General features: G+C 34.2%; 1 protein-coding gene across 4 annotated transcripts in view; it reads left to right on the top strand.

Annotated features, from left to right (window-relative positions):
• The window catches only part of PCDH9 (protocadherin 9), a 990584-nt gene that overhangs the window by 624750 nt on the left and 350109 nt on the right, over positions 1-15725 (top strand). For 2 of the 4 annotated variants that reach the window (XM_030922394.1, XM_030922392.1), the window contains one exon: positions 8646-8721. In XM_030922394.1, coding sequence (XP_030778254.1) covers positions 8646-8721 — 76 coding nt within the window. Of the gene's footprint in view, positions 1-8519; positions 8722-15725 lie in introns of all 4 variants that reach the window. The other 2 variants (XM_030922391.1, XM_030922390.1) reach the window with 1 other exon arrangement.

Below are 15725 nucleotides of genomic sequence, written 5' to 3'. Positions count from 1 at the left end.
TTTCTCTCAAGTTTCTTAAATCTACCGATTGTTTTTTCACATGATAAATGCTACTTAACTGAAATCGTAAGAAATAAATATCAAATTACAGTATACTACTTATCACCGTATGACATTAATATGAGTCCTCTACCACAGGGAGTCCTAAGAGATATTTGATGCCCTTTACAAATCCCAGAAAAAATGCAGATCCTTAGTTTGAGGAACTCATTTCACAATAAGACATTTACAATCAAACAGGCCAAGTTTAAGTCCATGTGAGTTTTCCACACACATGAAAACAAGTCTCCACAACTAAGCATGCAGTTGAGTAGTAAGTTAGAACGAAAGCTGACAGCTCTATCCTCAAACGAAGCAGTTGCTTAGCAGCAGACAACAAACTGGTTAAAAGAGCAGTAAGTATAGTGCAGACGAACTCCTCCACTTCCTCTGAAAATACTGCTTGACTTTAAATGACCAGTGATCATCTGCGCCCAATTTCTACTTTATATAACATGCATAAAACTAGGAATCAAAAAATTCTTGTTAAAATTGCTGACACCTTCACATTTATCAAATAGGATCAGTGAAGTTGTTGCATATGTTTCTCAGACACAAACTGAACCTTCCCATTTGCCTCCAAATATTCCAAAATGTAAAAATTCAAAGAGGAAAGGAGGAAAGGCTGACAGCTAGTGGAATGTTATCATGTTTCACTTTGCAACTTCTAAAACAGGGCAGGGCTCTTAAAAGTTATTGTAGAGGAGACAGGGGACTTTTCCTGTGAGAAATCACACTGAAGGATGGACAATAATATTTCATTTCTCCTCTGTCCTGTTTAGATTTCCTATATCAATTCCGGTTAACTCATCTTTATTCAGTAAATAAATATTTATTGTAAGTTCATAACATGTCATGTGTATATGTTCCTCATAAAAATGTGCTAGTTTTGATTTCATCAATCAATCATTATTTCATTATTTGAGGTTGTTAATACTTTTGTAACTACCTAGATGAAAAAAAATTGCTCATTAAGACACACAAAATTCACAAATATTCTGTTTTTGAGTCCAGAATGACTCTAGCAGTCTTTGATATTTTTATATTCCTTTTATTTGTTATGTTCACAAATTGGCAGTGAATATTAATTTATGGCTGGAAAAAGATTTTTTTGCAGGTTTTTTTTTGGCATAAACCCAGATACAGTCCCCTTGCCTTTTTTTCCTACCTAGATTTCTGCTGATTAATACAGTGAAAGTCTCCCATTCACGCACTGACCTTGCCTAAGTCTGCATAGTTTGCAAGATTTAGGAGAGAATGACATTATGAAAAGGTGACACAGCTGCTAGTCAAAACAGTCGTCAGGACTGATGGCGAGGAGCTTAATGAAATTCTACTTTTTAGAATATGATCTTATTTAGGAAGTTGTGGAATATAATATTTGTCTTGTTGACCATCGTAGTATTAGCAGCTAGAATAGTGTCTAGCATAGAGTTGGTACTCAATAATTATTTAAGTGAAGAGATGAATGAGCAGTACTAATACCTTTATATTGGAAATCAGAGATTGTAGATTTTAGTTTGGTTCTGTCATTGAAACCTATATAGACGAGTCACTTTACCTTATTTCCTTGTCTAAAAAAATGTAACAGGCTAAAATAGAAAATTAAAAATTAAATTTCTTTCTTTTTTTTTTTTTTTTTTTGAGATGGAGTCTCACTCTGTTGCCTAGGCTGGAGTGCGGTGGTGCAACCTCGGCTCACTGCAAGCTCCACCTTCCGGATTCATGCCATTCTGTCCCCTCAGTCTCCCGAGTAGCTGGGACTACAGGCACCCGCCACCACGTCAGGGTAGTTTTTGTATTTTTAGTAGGGACAGGGTTTCATCGTGTTACCCAGGATGGTCTCGATCTCCTGACCTCGTAATCCTCCCGCCTTGGCCTCCCAAAGTGCTGGGAATACAGGCATGAGCCACCACGCCCAGAGAGAAAATTAAATTTCTAAACAATTTCCCACTCAAAAAAGGATGCAATTTCTACATTAATGGAGCCATTTTAACATAAGTACTTCCCATAAACAGCATAGAAAATTAAGTCAATTTTCGAGCTACAAATGATAAAATGACTCATAAAAAAATTCTCAACTCATGAAATATTTTATTTATCATCACTAGAAAAGTGTATGTAATTTTATCCTTCAAAACTATTTATTATCCTTGATAATGAACACACATAGGTACTAGTAATTTCCATAAATCATAAATTCAGAAACCTTTTCTTAAGGTTTGATTCTCATCTTTCAACCATGAATGAAGTACATGTGTGTGTTAATATTTGTTACCCTTAAGTGGAGTCTGCACATATTCAGAGTAATAGCAAATTAGGCCATAACCATAGATCGCTTTTTGGGTCCCATTTACTTTACTTTCTAAACCACAATGAGTTTTGGATTTTATTAAGAGGAAATGTGTTCATGAATTGATTTTAGATGGTAAGAAGCTATTGAGGAACTTGCCATAGACTATCTTTATGACAGTTACTTATAAATCACAATTAAATTGTGTTCCTATAAAAATAAGGAAGTTCAAAATATTTTTAGTGAATATTATAAGAAATATGCATGTTAAAATGCAGTTTCTGGTCTCTATATTTCTTAAGCCTCTTTGGAATGATTTCGTTTGCTACTTGGGAAGAGATATATATGAAAATATTTCAAATAAAGAAAAATCAAATCTTTATTGGATTTATGCAGAGATAAAGCAAAAACATGTTTGAATATAAAATTTTACCATGGTTTTGTATTTTACTTCATCATGAGTACTTTCTGGATGGGGTGTGTGTGTGTGTGTGTGTGTGTGTGTGTGTGTGTATTTATTTAGCAATAGACAGATACATAGATATACAGTTAGAATGATAGATAAATAAATGACATATTATTTCTTAAGCTTAGCAAGGGAATTAAATCAAAATTAGGTACATTTCCATGAGAAGATATTTAAAGATTCTCTCTACATAAAATCATATTTAAACAATTACAAATAACTGTTTTTTTCTATTTTCATAATATCAATGTATACCATTCCATTGGACAATAATTATTTTAAATGTCAGTCATTAATTAGATAATCAGTTTATTTAGTTGGTAATAATTGGCTTAGTTCTAGACTCATGTTGTTATCATGTTACTTGAGAAGGCAAGGATCTTTAATTGCAATGATTAAAAAACTAGGTAAAGAAAGTGAAGAATGGAAGTGAGAATAACAGAGAAGGGATCAGAAGATTGTTTGGCATTCCTTAGCTCAAGGGAAAACCCATATACCATATATCAAATGTTTCTGTTCTTTTGAATTAAGCTCTACTTTTCTATAAGTGATGAAGATAAACAATTAAAAATTGGGATATGTTTTATTATTACAAAGATAATTTGTGGAAATTTTAGTGTGGTCAAAATGATAACATTTTTGAATACCATCATCACATGACCAAACAATACTACTTTAAACACTTGGAATATGCATGGTTAGAAATTAACTTATGCAGATTCACACATAAATACACATGAAGAAAAACAAAATTCAATTTATCAAAATATTTATTAACCTGGTTTTTATCTGTAACAATAGATTATAAATATTTTCTATGCCAATACATATTAATTAACATAACTGTTAGTATTGTCAATACTTAACACAACTGTATGGTGTAATCTTTACATGATATTACATAACTTATTAATCATCTATTAGACATTTTACTGTTTTCTTACCTTTAGACTATTTTATGCAGAAAACAATGAAATTTACCCACAAATCCTTGCACATAGGAATGTCTCTGAATTCATAAGACTGAAATAGTAGGCTTGAATGTGACTCATTCACTTGTGCATGCTATTCTATACCAGTAAGAAATACATAAGAGAAACATTCAAGCAATAATTGGGATTTCTTAGGTGCCTCATTCTTTCAGTGACTCTTGAAGAACAATGCTCAGTGCCGGACATGCATATCTTCTTTAGGCATCTTGAATGTTCCTTCTTTTGCTTTTGTTCTAAGCTGCAAGAAAAAAGAAGTATTGCAGAGGTTCTTGGTGGTGTTTCTCAAACTCAACCAGTGTGTCACCTTCTGACTTTCAGGACCCTGTACACACCCATGTGTGAACACATGGCACTATTAATTATGTAGAGTAGAACTTCTGATACAAACGTTGCCTAATCAGAATTCATAGCGGCAGTCCTGACAGAACATAAAGTGTGGAAGCCTTAGTAGTTAGTTCTTTCATGCTATTCTTTCTCAAGCCAGCCCAGAATCTGGATATAACCTGTCTATGATAAATCAGGTAAACAAATGTGACATGCAAACAATTAACCAGACAGAAGGAGTAATAATAAAAATATTTCCCACAGGAGAAAATTGAATGGGCAAGAAATAGACTTAGGAAAACAAAATGTAACTGCCCAGCTCTGGAGAGGCTGAAGGAGTCTTATTGTAATATGTGGCATCCCTCTTCAGCCAATCAGGATTTGACTGCATTTATAACCCAGACTGAGCTTATTTCCATAAAGATGAAACAAGATGCAAAATTTTTGGAGGTAGTAAGTATACTCTTTTTCCTCTGAATATGCCTTTATAGATGTACTGGAAGGATAATGGACAAGTCTTCACTTTCTCCATGGAGAAAACATGTATTCCTGGTTTTTAGTCTTTCCCACCCCACACTAAGAGCTGTGTCACCTCAGAGAAGGCCCTGAGTTGACAGGATCAATAGGGCGCATGGTGAGGCATGCCAAATTCTGTGGATCACATATTTCTCTTGTGAACGAGGGGGGAATGAGGGAATCACATATTTAAAACCAGCCAAACATAGATAGACCATAAGCTTTAAAAATGTAGTTTTCAATTTCAATAATTACAGCTACTTGTTTTTGACTATCTCCTATGTGTCAAGTATTGCATAGCAGGAACACTGTCTACTATGTGTCATGTATTGCATACCAGGAACACTATTTTTAGCCTTTCAACATTTCCACAGGCAAGGTGTTATTTTCTATTTCTCAAAGCCAGGAACTCATTCAACAGCCATGAGATCTGGTTCCGGCTTCTTTTTAAATTGGTGCTCTGCAGTTCAACCAGAGCAAGTACTACTGAGCCCTTAAACACACCAAAAATCCTTGTTTCCTACATCTTATTGGTCTTTGTTTTTCTGCATGTCAGTTTACTCAGTTCGTCTCCTTACATCTGCCTTGATAATTCAGATATTCTTTTGCTTGCATCAATCATTATGATGATAAATTAAAGATGGGTTTGTTTCATCAATTTGCTTCATACCATAATATCCATGTACTGATTCTTAATCCATACACATCACCACTCTCCCTCCCATCAGACTGATGAATTGTGCACAAATCTGCCAATTAAGACTTAAACGTCTCTGAGTCAAATTAATTCAGAAAGATTTTTATAAGCCTCCATTGTTTAAACATTATATCACTCCAATTTACAGTGTATTATTTCAAATAATTTATAGTAAACTTACATTTTTCTTATTCTCACTTATAAAATGTTAAAGAAAAATAGTGTAGTGTATGTGAAACGTACTATAATAAGCTATATTTGAAATAATTTTGGAAATCAATGTTTTACTTTTGCTTTTCAGTGTAATCTTTGTACCAGGTATATAGTAGATGCTCAATAAAAAAATTGTTCTATGGACAACCTGCAAGAACTGCAGGATTAAGGTATAACTAGTAGTGCATATTTAAACATTCATTATGAGGAAGAAATATTGTCATTAAAACAGTATTAACTATGTTTAAAAATATCACAGATGTATTTTTTTTTCTTTTTTACTTCTGTCTACGAAACATAAACTTCTTAATGGCTTAAGGGATTTCCAAAAATGCTTTACAAAGATTCAAGAATCATTTGTTTCATTGCTTTTCTCTTAAGTCTTGATTTTTTTTTTACTCACCAGAGTTAAGAGGTATTCCTCAAGAGATAATACCAAAGATACATTAAAATCTGTGAGTTTTTAGTAGATCAGTCACTGTAAAAGCTATGTTTGATAGTTGTCCATAGTTAGCAGTGTTTTTCCTAGTATAGTCTTTATCACAAAAGGATATTGATAGGTTGAGGGCATATTGAAACATAAATAGCAAATATTTGTATTATTGACTTTCCCTGAAGAGTTAAATATATATAAGAGAGTAAACACTACAATAAATACTCATGTAGTGTCATCTTTCTTACCCAGGAAGAAATACATATCAGGTATTAATATTCAGGCTTAGTTTGCCTTCTCTATAGCACTCACCTAGGCACGTTTCAAAACCTTTGAGAAGGGAATGATATTCTTGAGATACATGTGCATGAAGGTGAAATGTGTTACAATAGAGGCAATTAGTACTATTTATGATTATAGTTTATGTGATGTTGGCATCAGTTCATTAAAAATGTACTGAACTATCAACTCATTTCACACAGATCATTGAGCAGCAGTAAAGTGATATCATTTCTTCTCCATTATGACTCTGAGCTGGATTCGAACCAGTGACTCACAGGATATAGGCTCTCTTCGGTTGTCAGTCTATAAGTATGCAGTCATGGAGTTTCAGTATACCTATCTATACCATTTTGTTTCTAACTGTGATCCTTTTTCTTCGAAATGGACACAATCTATAAATTGTCTCTTGAAAAGCACAAATTTTAGGTACTAGAAAATGATCATATTATACATTATATACTTGTATATTATATATTTTTTGATATATACATTCATCATTTTATTAATTCTGAATTTAAGTGGTCATATGTGGCATGATATTGAAAGGTCTTTTGGCTGCTAAGCAGAAAGAAAACAAGGTTTATTCAAATAACACAAATGTACTGCTCGCATACAATTCTCTAAGGCCTAAATCTCCACCTCACATAATTATCAATATTTTCAGGGATCATAGCAGCTAAAAGAGCATTTTCTAAGAAAACTAAACTTATCTGTGCTGAGGAAACATTAAAATTTATTCATTATTTTTTATAAAATAACTTTTTTTGTAAACATTACAATTTATTGAAGTTACCATGTATACACTTTAGGTCATATCTGAGAGTGACATTGTGCAAACAGATACCAAAGTGATATTCCAAATACCTTTCAACTAGGATATTCTATTCTACTAGCAATGTAGCCAAAGTCTAGAGTGATATCTGGGTGAATGGGCAAGAATAATTTCTAATTTAATCTCTTTTAAAATACAGTCTTCTTTTTATGTATATCAATGGCAATTGCATAGAACTTGGTTATTTAAAATAATAATTTTAGCACAGCTAGCTCAGTCAGTAGATCCCGAGACTCTTCAAATAATAATTTTCATTAATTATTCCAGTATTGCTTTAGGGACACTCACATGGGTACAGTGTCCTTTAAAAATAGCAGGTGGGCTGGGCATGGTGGATCATGCCTGTAATCCCAGCACTTTGAGAAGCTGAGGTGGGCGGATCACCTGAGGTCAGGAGTTCAAGATCAGCCTGGCCAACATGGTGAAACCTCTTCTCTACTAAAAATACAAAAAATTAGCCTGGCATGTCCGGGCGCAGTGGCTCACGCCTGTAATCCTAGCACTTTGGGAGGCCGAGGTGGGCAGATCACGAGGTCAGGAGATCGAGACCATTCTGGCTTACACGGTGAAACCTCGTCTCGAATAAAAATACAAAAAATTAGCCAGGAGTGGTGGTGGGCGCCTGTAGTCCCAGCTACTCGGGAGGCTGAGGCAGGAGAATGGCGTGAACCTGAGAGGCAGAGCTTGCAGTGAGCCGAGATCACGCCACTGCACTCCAGTCTGGGCGACAGAGCGAGACTCCATCTCAAAAAAACAAAAAACAAACAAACAAACAATAATTAGCCAGGCATGGTGGTATGTGCCTGAAATCCCAGCTACTTGGGAGGCTGAGGGAATAGAATCACTTGAACCCGGGAGGCGGAAGTTGCAGTGAGACAAGATCCCGCCATTGCACTCCAGCCTGGGCAACAAGAGCAAAACTCTGTCTCAAAAAAAAAAAAAAAAAAAAAGAAGAAGACAGGCGGTACTGTAGGAAATATATTGACTACAAATGTTATCCTAAAAACATCAAGTAAGCGCAGTGTCTGGCCATTCAAAAGAAATGAAATGTTGCATTTTCTAAGTATTTATTTAGATTTATCAAAAGCATATTTGCATATTTCATCTTATTTAAATTTTTTCTGTAATTTTGTCGACTAGTATGAGTTTTGTTTAGTTTTGTTTTGCCTCTCTTGTTACACTTTTCAAAGCCCCAACTTTAGTGTTAAGGTCGTGAATTATACAAGATTGAAATTCTTTTTGGTATTTTGCTGGTTGGCCATTACACAGTAAATGGCATATAATTAATACTTGTTCTTAGCTTTGTTCCTAGTTTGGTTTGTTTTGCTTTTGCATTGTGTCACTTGTTGAAAGTGTTTTGATTTTGTGTTCCACTAGGCCTGTTTTATTTGAGAGGAGTGTTAATCAGCATGTCCTGTGGTCTTCTTTGTAGTCGCAGCGCCGTGTTACGTTTCACCTCCCTGATGGCTCCCAGGAAAGCTGCAGTGACAGTGGTCTAGGAGACCACGAGCCGGTGGGTAGTGGAACCCTGATCTCACACCCTCTTCCTCTGGTTCAGCCACAGGGCGAATTCTATGACCAGGCCTCTCCGGACAAGAGGACCGAAGCAGATGGCAACTCTGATCCCAACTCTGGTGAGTCCCCTTCAAAATTTTGATTGCTTGGAGTTGTTCTGGTTTTGTTGTGTGCTTGAGCTTTCGACAGTAATTGTAGGGTGCAAGGATGAACATCTCGTTGTTTTTTTGCTGGCTTTATTGTTGTTTTGTATTCTTTGAGATATACATTTAATATGTTTGATATGATTTTGGCTGTTAAATTGTATGATATGTCTTCATTTTATGAATCATTAAAAAAGAAAAAAATGCTATAAATATAACTGAAAGAAGCCATTTGTTGCAAGATATTCTGATGTCAGAGATCTTACAAAATTTGAACACATTTTAGAACTGCAAAAATACAGTTAAGTAGAATACAGTCAATAAAAAAAAGAAATATCTATTTGTGTATATAAATGTCATATGAAATTTGATTTTCCAGTGAACATGTTACAAAAACAAATAAAGAATATTTGAGTTAAAGGTATTTTAGAATTCGTCTGTCAGATTTTCTGGGTTTTAGCAGAAAATTTTTTAAAAAAAGGATTAAATCGTGATTAAAACAAGTGTAAAGAGGGGAGATAACAATTTGGGGGCTGTATTTCCTTTATAGTCTACTTGAATTATTGGATAATTTGTTCTTTTACTAATATGTTGAGGGAGATATATTTGGCCAAAACTTTTATTATCCACAGACCCATACCCTACTCCAGAAATCATTGCCCACTCCAAATAAACATTGTTGGGGGGCGTGTTTTCCTTGGCCTTTGGAGGAAATCTTGGGCAAGTGCTAATGATTTTGCTAATAAAAAAAAACTGACTACCTTACTTTTATTAAATAAATAAAAGACCATTTCATCAATTATTATCCCCAGTCTAATGACCGTAATTTCTATTTTACTTAAATTCAAATTATTTTCTGGTGGGGTATGTTCATGGTGGGGAAAGCTATGCATGTGTAGGAGCAAGAGATAAATAAGAAATTTCTGTACATTTATCTCAATTTTGCTGTGATCCTAAAATTGCTCTAAGAAGTAAATAATAAAAATAGTAATTATAAAAATGCATCTAAACTAATCAGAGCAAAAAAAAATGTTTTTGCTTGCTTTTGTTTGTTTAACTCGTCTTGAACATGCTCCAAACTGGTTGCATGAAGTGGGAAATTGAAGTATGATGACTTTTTCTTAATTTTCTGCCTATTTTGCTTCTTATTTTTTTGAACATGAAAATATCTCTGGCATTTCTATGGTGGAAGTAGGAATACCAAGAGGAGGTAAAACGTACAAAAGGGCTTTCTTAACCAGTTCTCTGATAGTAATACAGCATTGGTGTTCTCTGACTTCCAGAATTTTAAACTGCTTCTTTTTGTCAAAAGAAGGAGAGAGTTCTTTCTTAGGTATGCCTCCTCCCAATCCCCAGCATGTCCCTATTTTTGGAAATCTCTTCTCATTGGCAAATACAAGGCAGGCAAAGTTACATTTTATCTTCTCTCTACCAACAATTTTCTCTACTCAAGGAACTCTTTCAGGAGGATCTAAGTAAACTCCCTGCCAACTCTGGCTTTTGCTATTTCATGTCCTATACCTTGGTCACATAAAGAAAACATAAGTGCATCTTTTGATTTCACACATAGAGGAGAACAGGACATACCCAAAGAAGCAACCTCTTATTATTACACTGAATTTGGGAGAACAAGAACTATCCTCTTTTGATTTCAAGGTTTTGACCAGTGTAAGCACCACTGAATCTAAGTGGTTTCATTGAATCAACCTTCTCTAGACTTCTGTGAAGAGGTTTGTGTAGGTGGAATTCACACAGCTCTTTCAAAACTGTTTTCCTAGTCTCTGACTTTGCCCTATCCAACTTTAAAACATCTCTTGTTGGAGTAAAGCTAAGAGTCTCACAGCTGGTTCCTAACCATGTTTTCTCTAAGTGTGTGTGAGTGGTTGACTCCTCTTGTCTATGGACCTCAGACAAAACCAAACAAGAAAGAGTCCCATTTCAAAAACAGTTGCACAAATTGTTTTAGGACTTGTCTATAGAGTTTACCAAAGTTAATTTACAAAGATATCTTCAAAGTATTTGCAGCATGTGCAATTCTAGGTAGAATATTTACAATGAATAAGATTAAGACAATATTTCATGACTTTTTTTTAGCTAGAATAATGAAATATTTTAGATGCATATGCAAGAATATCTGGGTACAGTAAATTTAATCAATGGGTTGCAGAAACCAATGAACATCTGGGTAATTTTGTAGTTAACTAATTGAATTAGAGATTTAAAAATTTATTTCAACTAGAAAGCAAAGACAGCTTTTCAAGTTTAATAGCTGTAGGGATAAAATGAGAGTTATATATTTTATTTGCCATAGAAGTTTTTTGTCTGTCAGCCAGGGCCAACAGAGAAGTATCTGAGTAAAGAAAAAAAAATGCAAAAAATTATGTTATCTATACTTTCACTATCATAGCAGCAATATATATGCACAAAGATGAAAAATGTGTTGACTCATAAGAAATAATGCATTACTGAAAATATATTTGGAGAAAAGTAAAATTTAGGCTTATGTGCAAAGGCTCACTTAAATATGTATTATAGCCTGGCATGGCAGCACGTGCTTGTAGTCCCAGTTGCTAGGGAGGCTAAGGCAAGAGGTTCACTTGAGGCCAGGAGTCTGGGGCAGCAGTGAGCTATAATCACACAACTGCACTCAAGCCTGGGAAACAGAGCAAGACCACCTTTTCCTCAAGTGTGGGAGTGTCTCAAAACATAGGTATTATAATAAAAAATTTGGTTTATGTTTTATAGCTTAGTTTTTAGAAATAGTAAATTCTAAATTAAAGGCAAATGTATAAAGTTATTATGATAAATATATTGCTAAAAAGAATCATGTGGTAATATTTCATTTTATTTTTTGTTTGTTTATTTGTTTGTCAGGAGATTCAGGTATACTTTGAATACTTTAATCAGAGTCTAACACAGTCTAAGAGTCTGAAGTCTCTAAGAGAAATATATTTTCAAGAAAGAAAAAAATAAAACATGAATGAGAAAAAAAGTAGCAGGTTTTTGATGGTTGGTAAGTTCATCTAGACCAAATATCTAGACCAAATGGACAGACAAGTTTTGTTTTGTATTTGTCTTTGATTTTTAGGCTAGAAATAATTTTTACCAATATAGCTCTGCTTTCTCCTAAGCTCACACTTAAGAGAGCCCACGTTTGAGTTTTCCAATCATAGAAAAGGGAAAAGAAAAAACATATTTTTCCTAGCTTTTAAAGTATGTTTAAACTAAGCTCCCTAGGACAAAATGTTATCCAATACATATAACAATTTACCCAATGATTTTGACCTAGGCAGTGGCAATGGGCCAGGTGCCAGGTGGAAAAAGATAGCCAAGGTCCAAAACCAGGAAAAAAAAGCAAACAAACAAAAACCTTTAAAACTAGCTTCAAGAAATCTCTAGAGATTTTATCAATATAGTCACATGGATAAAGAGACCCAATGGACAGCACAACCTTGGGCAGTCCAACACTCACCCAACACAGTGACGTCACTCACAAGCATAATGATCAATAAAATGTCTTTAAACAGGAAAGAACAGGGCTCTTAGGTTGTAACAGTGCCTTGTTCATCACTGGGAAGGGGAGAAAAGAGAAAGTGGAGAAGCGAGAGACCCTGAGAGCCCCTAGAGGCTAGCAGTTCTCTTGACATTTAATGGGTCATAAAATTTAAACCTCCTTTGTAAATGTCTACAGCAGAATTAAGTAGAATGGCCTAGAAATATTAAGATAGTCAAACTGAATGTTCATTCATATTAGGATAGAATTATTACATATTATCTTTAAATTTTGCGGTCACATTTTTGGTAATTAACTATGAGAAATTTGTGAGGTGAGGTACAGTGATATTGATGCAGTAATCATCTCTAGCAATAATCTTTCTATTTAGTTCTCTATTGTCCCGTTTGAATTCAGTGGAATTTTTTGACTGGGCTTTGATAGTTCCTGAAGAGTTGTGATTTTATAGCACGTAAAATAGATTTATATTGGATGTCAGTATTATCTGTAGAAGTACTAAGTAATTTTGATTATACTTATCTATATTTCTATTTTTTCAAATATGGTTCATATAAAGAAAGTCATTGAGAGCTAGTACTAATTTCTATAGTAACTATTTCCAGTAGGTATTTTTTTCAAAGAAATTAATACAAATGGTAGTAACATGTGGAGACATTTTTGTAAACTTCAAGCTTCAATATAGGTTATTGCTTCTAAACACACACACACACACATACACACACAGTGGCATTTGATCTAATAATACTGATCTACAATATTCTTCTTTATTCCCAATTTTAGGCATTTGGATTGTTAGCATTATCGATTTTATATTATATCTAACTCTTAATTAAAACAATAAGTAAATGATGAAAGTCTTTACCTGCATTGCCAAAAACAAATTGTTTGCAAATTAAGCAATAGTTGATAGGTTTTGTATGAATGATGTTGATGTAAATCTAAAGCAGTCTCTACTACATAAAGTATGACTCATATGTCACTAATTTTTGTGTGCTGGAAATAGAGTTTTCATTTTTTTCTTCCATTTTTTAAAAATGTCGAATCCCCATTGCATTGGTATGACAGAAACTTCAGTTCTTTTTTACCTCAATTCCAGAGGATCATCATCAACAAAAGGAAGTGCAATATTCTCAACCCTGGGTCATTGATCTGCTTTTATGTCCATTGTCTCATCTGCCCAGAGGGATCTGAAATGAGACTGCCTTCATTCCGGTCCTCCTGGACTCTGGGAAATTGCTGATACCTCATGCCATAGGGATAGTAAATAGGTTTTCAGTGAGTTTATCTTTGGACTCCCATGTCTGAATGGACAGCATGGATCACTACTCTTGGGGATCTTCCTGACTCCCTGGACTCTACGATGTAATCTAGCCTCAAGGACTTTCTAATCTTTATCCTCTAGGTTTCTCTGAGTTCTGCTCAACAAACATGATACAGAATCTCTCCTGTTTATATTCCCTCCCCTTTCACTTCTCTTTCTTCTTCCCAATCGGGTTGAGTGAATGTATTTAACATCTAGGATCAGAGACTCCCACTGATTTTCTTGATATTTTTTCATCAAAAGCACAACTCTTCTATTTTCTTTTTGCCTCAGCAACAAGAAAAAAAAATCTCATGATAGGTTTACAACTTTGCAAATTAACTGCTTTCCTACTGTTCTCCATCCTGTCTCATCCTCATCTAATCAATGAATTATAAAGTCAATATCTAGGCCAGGTGCCATGGCTCACATCTTTAATCCCAGCACTTTGGGAGACTGAGGAGGGCAGATCATTTGAGGTCAGAAGTTTGAGACCAGCCTGGCCAACATGGTGAAACCTTGTTTCTACCAAAAATACAAAAAAATGAGCCAGATGTGGTGGCACGTGCCTGTAATCCCAGCTACTCAGGAGGCTGAGGCACCAGAATCACTTGAACCCAGGAGGCAGAAATTGCAGTGAGCCGAGATGACAGACACCACAACACTACAGCCTGGGTGACAAAGTGAGACCCTGTCTCAAAAAAAAAAAAAAAAAAAAAAGAGCCAATATATGTTGGCCAAAAGTAGAGTAGGCAAAGGAATACATATATGTATGTATGAAAAAAATAAACCCAACATATATTAACATTTCAAAATTATCAAAAGTAATTGTGTAAAATTATATTTGTGTTTATTGATAAAATGATTATATCAGCATTCAGTTTAAATGTACAGTGGATATGAAAATGATATACAAAAGGAATTACTTCTCTTTTGCCAAGTGGCTTTAAAGAACATATGTGAAGAACTTCCCTCCATTAATTATTGAATAGCCTGAAATACAGTTCTTACAGGAAATGCAATATGCATACTTGATTTGAATATCAATTTACAGAATGAGCTGGTGCCCTAAAAGCCTCTAATGGTGACCTAAAATTTTGTTGGTTTGTTCTTTTCTTCAATATCATAAAAAGACACTAAACTTTTGAGATAATTGTAGACGTAAGAGCGTGGGCTGGCTTTTAAATGATATTTTAAAATTATTATTTGTTAGAAGTAATAATAGAATTGTGTTTTGTTAGAAGAAATTTATCATTGATAGTGATTGATTATGAAGAGTATAAAAGAAACAATATAATGTCTGGGAATTTGCCTTAATATTACTCTATCAAAATACTAACAATAATAATAATGGTGGGAATACATTAAACAATAAAATATTAGTATCTGTTGAGATTGGGTGATGGCTATATGGGTAGTTATTACATTAGGCTCACTATTTTTTCACATTTTAAATTTTCCAAAATACAAGTGATAGACTGGTATAAAACTCAGAATCAATATATAAGATATTTGAGCTACATTTTATTTCCTCTTTCTTTCTCTATTGTTTTGATTCAAAAATAAGGTTTACTGTACACTGTACACAAGTATGGGTGGATATTTTTGTATATAGCAAGCATATTTCATACATTTAAGTATTTTTCTAATGACGTTGCAATTAAGCAGAGATTTTCAGTAATTACTTGTGTATTTGTAAGACTAGAACATAAACTGGTAACTGCTCCCATTAAAGACCTTTTAAGTAAAATAAAGTCTTTCAAAACTTCCCTCTGGAACTTAGCAATAAAACTGTTAACCACAAATGTCTATGCTTTTCTGTCTGTAGGGTGCCCAAGAGAAGTTGAAGGTAGGGCCTGACTTGTATCCTTCTGGCAACCAAATAAATAGGGTCTCTGTGTTCTAGGAATATCCAAGTCCTACAGCACACTTAATCAACTGCCCTACAAATGATGCACACAAGTGCAGTATTTATTGCACTGAATTTTATTACCTTTTACTGCAGGTAAAGATTTATTCCATTCCCAAGTAGCAGTAAATCATATTTACTTAAGAAGTTAACTCATTAACATGATCATAAACTCTATGTAAAATTCAATGAAACCATTAATTCTAAGAAAATGGTAAAATGATTTTCAATTGAAGATTCTTATTTTTTAAACAAAT

Source organism: Rhinopithecus roxellana, chromosome 18 (genome assembly GCF_007565055.1).
Source record: "Rhinopithecus roxellana isolate Shanxi Qingling chromosome 18, ASM756505v1, whole genome shotgun sequence".
Classification (NCBI taxonomy): domain Eukaryota; kingdom Metazoa; phylum Chordata; class Mammalia; order Primates; family Cercopithecidae; genus Rhinopithecus; species Rhinopithecus roxellana.
The sequence above is the reverse complement of the archived record's forward strand: the minus strand, read 5'-3'. Positions and strand labels throughout refer to the sequence as shown.